The following is an 8,471-nucleotide window of genomic DNA, read 5'->3' on the forward strand; positions in this document are numbered from 1 at the left end:
AGCTGTGTGAGAGTTTGAAGTTTTTATGTGTTTAATTAGTTTTATGTATACGATGAGGGAATTGTATGAAATAAGTGTAGGGTAGGGGGTCGAAAAATAGCATTTAATATTTCATAGCTATTCCGTAGTGAATCTGTAGCTATAATTTAGCCACCTGTCATTATGCTACAGCTAATTTTCCGTAGCAATTCCGTAGCTATCCACTTATAGCTACGGAATAGCTACGGATTGTGTTGTAGCTATTGCACCAATTTTCTAGTAGTGACTTTGTATGTTGGGTTTTGTGTTTTAAGAATAGCATTTAATATTTCATATTATCAATGCAAACATTTATTTGGATAGACAAAACTGTACAAATGGTCCCTGTGGTTAGGTCAAAATTGTCACTTTGGTCCAAAAAAGTTTGGACTAGCAACAGAGATCTAAACTTTTTATTTTATTGCGAATTTTTTCCGTTTTAAAATTGAAGGAGGTTTAAATGACCTTTTTGCCCTTGTTATATGTTTTTTATTTTCTTTTTTTTCCTCCATTACTTTTAAATTAAAAAAGAAATATAATTAAGTCTCTCTTTGTCCTTAACGTAGGAAGCCACTGCCTAAAACCTTAGATCCGGTGAAATATGATGGTGTTCTCAGATTGCCGCCCTTCTCTCACTCTCTTTCAAATTTGCTAACCCTTCTCTCCTCCTCTCTCAGATCCGTAAACCCTGTAACCCACCTTTGTGATGCGTCATAGATCCACAAACCACCTGTAGGAGGCGATGATGAGGGAAGTGGTGGAGACAAGAAGGTGAGAAACGCCACAGGCATAGAGAAACTCGCTGAGGCCAGTGACGACACCGGTGACGGCCACTACAAAATCAGTTGTAAAACAAGCAATTGATCAAATTGATGAGGAAGATCTGGTGATCAAATCGACCCTCCTTCCCTTTATTCTCACCTCATCGATTTGCCCTAATCATCGCCCTTCACTTCTCCTTCCGAATCGCGTCTATCGCCATCTCTCCCTCCTTTCATGCCCCCAAAAGACTTCCCCATTAACGGCACCACTCCTTCCATCGTTTCAACCTCTTTCTAAATCAAAATTCTTTGTCTTTTCCCTGATTGTAAAAAGCCAAAATCACAAGTAGGAAGTTGTTGGGAATGATTTTGCAAGCATGATTCTGTGGGTATGCGTGTTGTGTGTGTGTTCATCCTCGTCTGAAATTGATTTTTGGGTTTGATTGCAGATGAGGTAGTGATGATGAGGATGGGTTTCAGACAAAACTTCGGTGGAAGCACAACTCAATCCTTTCCCTCTTTCCTATGTATATATGTGTGATATGTGTATGTTTAATTTTAATTCGAGAAATAGTTGTTTGTGTTTTCTTAGGAACAAGACGATTATGTGGAGAGAGAGAGAGAGAGAGAGAGAGAGAGAGAGAGAGAGAGAGAGAGAGAGAGAGAGAGAGAGAGAGGTATTTTTCTTTTAATCATAAGAATATTTAAATAAACAAATAACTAAAACATTAAAAAAAATCAAGAGTAAAGACGTCATTACAAAAAGTTTAAATTAAATTGGACCAAACTTACAACAAAAAAGTTTGAACCTCTTGTACTAGTCTAAACTTTTTTAGATCAAAGTGACAATTTTGAGCGAACCACAATACCATTTGTGCGGTTTAGTCATTTGATATTGTTGTATTGTAATATCTATAGTTATATTACCTTTTCTCATAATTCTTAATTAGTGACTATTTTATTTGGTCTCTAATAATAAATATTTGGTGACCGCTTTTTCTGTCACTATAGTCACTAATAAGACAATCAATGACATTTTTGTGGTCATTAAAACAGGTCACTAATTTGATAAAGTACTGATTACCATCATTGATTAGTGACAATGTTAGCGACCAATGGGTTGTTGGGCCTATAATGACAAAATGTGATGACCAAAACTTTGGTAACTAAATCATTTAGGGACTACTCCTACATTTCGTCACTATCTAACATTTTTTTGCAGTGGTAACTAAATCATTTAGGGACTACTCCTACATTTCGTCACTATCTAACATCTTTTTGTAGTGGATTAATTTAAAAAAAAAATCATTGTAAACTTATATTAATTTTAAATGTTATGCGTTGATATACTTCTTCTAAAGTTCCCGGTCAACAAAAAAATAAGAGGTAATAATTCACATGTATCTACAACGACAAAACAACGAAACCGAACCACTCGTCTAGTTACCCTTCAAGTAACATGCAATGCGCACGATTAATAAATAAAAAAACGAAATCATAAAAAAAAATAATAAAGACAAAAGATATTTTCGATACTTTATAGTCCAGTTTAAGTACAAAAAACTACTAATATAACTTACTAAAAACGTGACTTTTCGTTGTTGAGGCAGACGTATAGTAGCAATGAATCCAAAACAGAGAACAAAGTAGACTAAAACAACATTCTACGATTAGTCAATGGATAGGTTTATAACTGAAGTAATTTTTTATTTTAGCTACCTCCTTTTTTTCTATATATAAGGAGGCATGCATGATACTTTTGTGCATCAATACCAATTCACAAACATGTTGAAACCTCAACTCAACAACCTCTCCCACCACCACCGCCTTGCTCCGGCGTTACTCACACAAGGGAAGAAGAATCTTATCCCCGGAAATGGGGTTGTTGACAATATCGGAAGCCCTTCTTCCTTTCTCTCTCTTAACACCCTAGCATTTCCTACCAAACCTACTCATAAGTGTTTCTGTTATACTAGTCACACCCGCAACTCAATCAGCCAAATTAAAGCCGGCTTCGGTGATTCTAGTACAGCGAGTGTCACTCAAACCATCAGTCTTAAAGCGGTGATTACAGTCCAAATGACGGTGGGTGGTGTCCTATCCAACCTTACTGTTGCCCGAGCCTTTGACGACATCGGAGATTTGCTTGGAAAATCGCTACTTTTGGAGCTTGTTGCTGCCGAGGTTGACCCTAGTAAGTGTAGATGCTGATGTTCTGCAAATTATATTATTATACGACCAAGAATTACACCACGACCACCATCACTACCATAAACCACAATCATCATCACCACTATATGCCACGATCACTTTCCCATTCCAATGGATACCATTATATACCACCATCACTACCATAATAAGATGTATTGGATTAGCGACATGTTTTCGTCGATGATATTTGGTGTTTGAAAGTCTATTTCGTTGTAATCTTTGCCTATTAATTTGACTTTTTAATATTTGATTTTTGAAGAGACCGGTTTACCAAAGGCTACGATAGTGGATTATGCTCATCGATCTGGTAAAAAAGCAGACGAGTTAGTATATTTAGCAGAATTTGAAGTGCCTGAAGATTTTGGGTCTATTGGGGCTATTGGGGCTATAATGATTGAGAACGAACATCGCAAAGAGATGTTTGTGGAATCTGTTGTAATTAAAGGCCTCTCAATTGACCCCATCATCGTCTCGTGTAATTCTTGGGTTCATTCCAAGTTTGATAACCCTGACAAACGGGTATTTTTTCTCGACAAGGTTAGCAACTAATTGATCTTCTAATGAGTCACCATCCAATATGATATACTATAAAGTTTTACGAGTTTTAGTTATTGCAAAAAAACCAATAATTTGATTCAATATGTACTTTAATGTAAATAAACTTTTAGTAGTTTCATATGATTATTCGAGTTTACATTTGATAGCACTACTACTAGAAAGAGGGACCTGGAATTTTCCTTTAAAGTCATCCTTGGTTAATGATGAGATACACTTCATCTTTAATCCATTGAAAATCTGTGGATAATTTTCCAAAAATAGACAAGGATTACACCCATGGTTTTTTTCACCGTAGCTAATCCATGTTTAATCCAGAGCTAATTTCTTTAAAAGAATTCCTCAAGGTTTTGTCGTTAATCTGTATGTCTACATATTAGCGACGAAATAACTCCACTGACTAGCATGTATATCAAATATCTTTTATGTTTTTTCCTACTAATCTTTTTATTTACTAGATTAATCGCAAGTGTCAAAATCAAGAAAGAGAGTTAAGGATATGTCTTTTAATGCCAAGACTTTCATCGGCAACTTTTTAGTTTTAATTAATAATCAATACGTATTTTACTTTGCGTTTTTGGTGCGCCTGCCGCAGGTGTCATATGCCTACCTTCAGAGACGCCGAGCGGATTAAAGCAGCTGCGAGAACAGGAACTAGCGATTCTTCGAGGCGACGGCGCCGCTGATAAACCTCGGGAAAAGACGGATAGAATATACGATTACGATGTCTACAATGATCTTGGCGATCCAGATAAGGATCCGGAATTGTCACGACCGGTCCTCGGCAGTAAGGATTATCCTTACCCTCGGCGTTGCAAAACGGGTCGCCCTCGCTCCAAATCAGGTATCCGATCGATTGTTTCCCTACTACTAAACAAATTATCAGAAGTTTTAGGGTTGTTGGTTCGTTTGATTATTAAGTAGAATTGCAAATGCAGATCCATTATCAGAGTCAAGGAGTGGTGATGTTTATGTGCCAAGAGATGAAGCCTTTTCAGAAGTAAAGGATATGTCTTTTAATGCCAAGACTGTATACTCGTTGCTTCATGCAGTCATACCTTACATAGAGACATCTGTTATTGACAAAGACCTTGGGTTCCCATACTTCACAGCCATTGAATCTCTGTTCAATGAGGGAGTTAATTTGCCATCATTAGACAACAATGGGTTTCTTGGGAATATTCTACCTCGACTTTTTAAGGCTTTTGAAGATGCCCAAAATAACGTCTTGCTTTTTGATACTCCAGAAATGATTGACAGTAAGTACTTTATTTCTCTCTCTGTCTACACACATAACGAAACACCTTCTTTCTTTCTGTCAATTAACGATTTTTTTTTTTTTTTTTTTGTTTGCTTTTGTTGATTTGCAGGAGATAAGTTTGGTTGGATGAGGGATGAAGAATTTTGTCGACAAACTCTTGCTGGTCTTAACCCTCTGAGTATTAGCTTAGTCACGGTATATTTCCTAGAAAGAAATATAGAACAACCTTACTTGATTGTTTTTACTTCATGAGTACTTAATTTCAAACGTAAACATGGAAACAAAATACCGAATTCAATTAAAAAAATCCATGTTACATTGTTTAGATACGATTCTGCAACTAATTATTCATAAAGAAACTTTAGAAGAGTATATAATAAGCCTAAATATGTGCAGGAATGGCCACTGAAAAGTAAACTTGATCCAGAGGTGTATGGTCCACCCGAATCAGCAATAACAAAAGATATGATTTTGAAAGAGATCAAAGGCTTCTGCACGCTGGAGGAGGTATGATTATTGATTAATAACTATCTAAAACTTGTAGTTGCCCATTATTAAATTGGGAAATTAAAGAAGCATGGAACCCTACTTCATATGCAGACTATAGAAGACAAGAAGCTTTTCATTCTAGATTATCATGATATCTTCCTTCCATATGTGCACAAAGTTAGAGATCAAAAAAAATTCAGAACAACTTTATACGGATCACGAACACTGATGTTCCTTATGCCATCTGGAACATTAAGACCATTGGCTATTGAGCTTGTTAGGCCACCTGGCAATGGGAAACCTCAATGGAAGCGAGTATTTACTCCATGTTGGGAAGCAACAGGTGCTTGGCTATGGAAGCTTGCTAAGATCCATGTTCTTGCTCATGATGGTGGCTACCATCAACTCGTAAGTCACTGGTAAGTAACGAACCATGCATCCTTTATTGAAGTGAACCATAATCTTATTAAAAGTTATTTTTATAATATGATACACTGATTTCAAATTTTCAGGTTGAGAACACATTGTTGCACTGAGCCATATATAATAGCCACCAATCGCCAGCTCAGCAAAATGCACCCGATACATAATCTACTACACCCTCATTTCCGATACACAATGGAGATCAATGCTTTGGCTCGGGAATCCCTCATAAATGCTGGTGGAATTATCGAAACTTGTTTTTCACCAGGAAAATACAGTATTGAGTTGAGTTCAATCGCGTATGGTCAACAATGGCGGTTTGACCACGAAGCATTACCCGCTGACCTAATCGCAAGAGGCATGGCGGTTGAAGACCCCGATTCACCACACGGCCTAAAGCTAACAATAGAAGACTACCCTTACGCAAATGACGGTTTAGTCCTTTGGGATATAATCAAAGATTGGGTCACCAACTATGTCAACCATTATTACCCAGAAGAGAATCTTGTAGAATCAGATTCAGAGCTTCAAGCATGGTGGACAGAGATTAGAACACAAGGACACGCGGACAAGAAAGATGAACCATGGTGGCCGATTTTGAAAACACCAAAGGATTTAATCGGGATTTTGACAACGATAATCTGGGTAGCTTCGGGGCACCATGCAGCGGTGAACTTCGGGCAGTATGACTTTGCGGGGTACATTCCAAACAGGCCGACCATTGCCCGAGTGAAGATTCCCTGCGAAGATCCGACTGATGATGAATGGGAGGTTTTTAAGCGTAGGCCAGAAGATGAACTTTTGTCTGCATTTCCTTCTCAGGTTCAAGCGTCGCAAGTTATGGCTGTTCTTGATGTTTTATCAAATCATTCTGTAGACGAGGAGTATATTGGGGAGACGTGTGAACCAGCTTTTGAGGTAAACCCAGAGATAAAAGCTGCGTATGAGATATTTTCAGGGAGGTTGAAGGAGTTGGAAGGGATTATTGATGGGAGGAATGCGGATGAGAGCAGGAAGAACAGAAATGGAGTTGGGGTTGTACCGTACAACCTTCTAAAGCCTTTTTCGGAACCTGGTGTCACTAGTATGGGGGTTCCAAATAGTATTTCCATATAGATGGTGTTTGAAATTCTTTATATTTAGTGGGTCATGTCATGTTGTAATTGTAATTCCATACAAAACGCATTTCCACCAGACCATGTAAGGGCAATAAAATTGGTGTTTATCCAAATAAATTCACGCAATTCTTAGTTGAACTTTAATGATGTTGCACATAATAGATATTGTTAGTAATATAATATAATATTGTAATATATATATCAAACAATATTATAAAAGAATACTTGAATATTTTGAGGTTGGGATACTATTCAAAATATAATTCAGGAATTAAGTAATGGTATTGGTGAATTAATGAAATATTATTCACTAAGAATGTGTTGTAAAATATAAATGCGTTAGGAATGTTAGATAATGAAAGTATATTGCTATTATTGAAAGTATAACTAATACCCAAATGTTAGTTTAGCAACCAATATTACTGAAAGGGGTTTGGAACAAAATGGCTATGTTTAAACTCAAGACATGATATCTGAAATGAAAGTAGAATGTCTAATTAGAAAGTACATTACCTAAATTGTTAAAAGTATCAAAAAAATAATTTAGTGGCGTCCTTGGGTGTGAAAGTGATTAAGACTTGTCAAGCTTGTATGATTTAGGCAAATAACTTCATGATTTTGAAAATATCCGATGCTTGTATATTTAGGGTGTAACCGATTATTGAGATGCTTTGAGTTTAAACATTCTACCGTATGATCATAGGATTGATCATCATGTATTAATCTCCCATTGATTTATTGATATTATTTATCATGTTGTGCAATGAGTGTAGCATAACTAGAAATATTTTGTGAAACCATTTCCCAACTATGATTCCGGGTATCACCCACGTAACTGTTATTGAGTTCTTGACATACAAAAACACAATACTTCCTCCCCAAAGGCAAAAGCCACAGGAAACAGGCTGCAGATCGGTGAGAAATTAAATTTATTTATTGATTCAATCAAAAAATAGGACGATTTACAGTTATATCGTTCAATCAGTTTTCAATTCCTACTTTTTTAGCGACAAATAAGTAACAAAATGTTATTGGTATCCATAAATAAGATGTCCTTCAAATGCATCTTCATTGCATTTTTTGTTAGGTCCTTATGTGCATTTCCCCTACTTTTCATTCCTTCATATAATCAATTTCCCTTAAACGTATCTATTTGTTTCGTGAACCATCGATTAAACACACAGAGATAAAATGGTGTATAAATTTCTAGAAAGATGCAATCACAATTTTTGATGTTTCAAGTTTCTAATTTTCCGATTTTGATTGTAGAGAGGAACACCATTAGAAAATGGGATATTACCGACATATTTTAGCGACGGAAAAAATCCATCAGAAATAGATATAAGAGATTCTTGTAAAATCAGACTCAGAGCTTCATGCATGGTGGACAGAGATTAGAATATTTGAACATGGAGACAAAAAAGACGAACCATGGTGGCCTCTTCTACAAACACCAAATGATCTAATCGGAATTTTGACATAAAATCATCCGGGTAGCTTCCGATCACCATGCAACGGTCAACTTTAGGTAATATGACTTTGTAGGTTACATTCCATACATGCTGACCATTGCCCGAGTGAAGATTCCATGTGAAGATCCGACTGATGATGAATGGGTGGTTTTTAAGCATAGGC

The 8,471-nt window shown here is 36.5% G+C and overlaps 1 protein-coding gene across 1 annotated transcript; it reads left to right on the forward strand.

Moving 5' to 3' along the window:
• Positions 1-2,564: 2,564 nt before the first annotated feature.
• Positions 2,565-6,920, forward strand: LOC145006901 (linoleate 13S-lipoxygenase 2-1, chloroplastic-like). Its single transcript, XM_078965927.1, has 8 exons — positions 2,565-2,973; positions 3,250-3,531; positions 4,141-4,389; positions 4,484-4,804; positions 4,916-5,001; positions 5,203-5,313; positions 5,407-5,714; positions 5,808-6,920. Exons 1-8 carry the CDS (start codon positions 2,565-2,567, stop codon positions 6,832-6,834), a joined length of 2,793 nt encoding a protein of 930 aa, XP_078822053.1. The 3' UTR covers positions 6,835-6,920.
• The last annotated feature ends 1,551 nt before the right edge of the window (positions 6,921-8,471 follow it).

This window comes from Lactuca saligna, chromosome 1 (assembly GCF_052625555.1).
Source record: "Lactuca saligna cultivar CGN05327 chromosome 1, ASM5262555v1, whole genome shotgun sequence".
In the NCBI taxonomy this organism is placed as follows: Eukaryota; Viridiplantae; Streptophyta; class Magnoliopsida; order Asterales; family Asteraceae; genus Lactuca; species Lactuca saligna.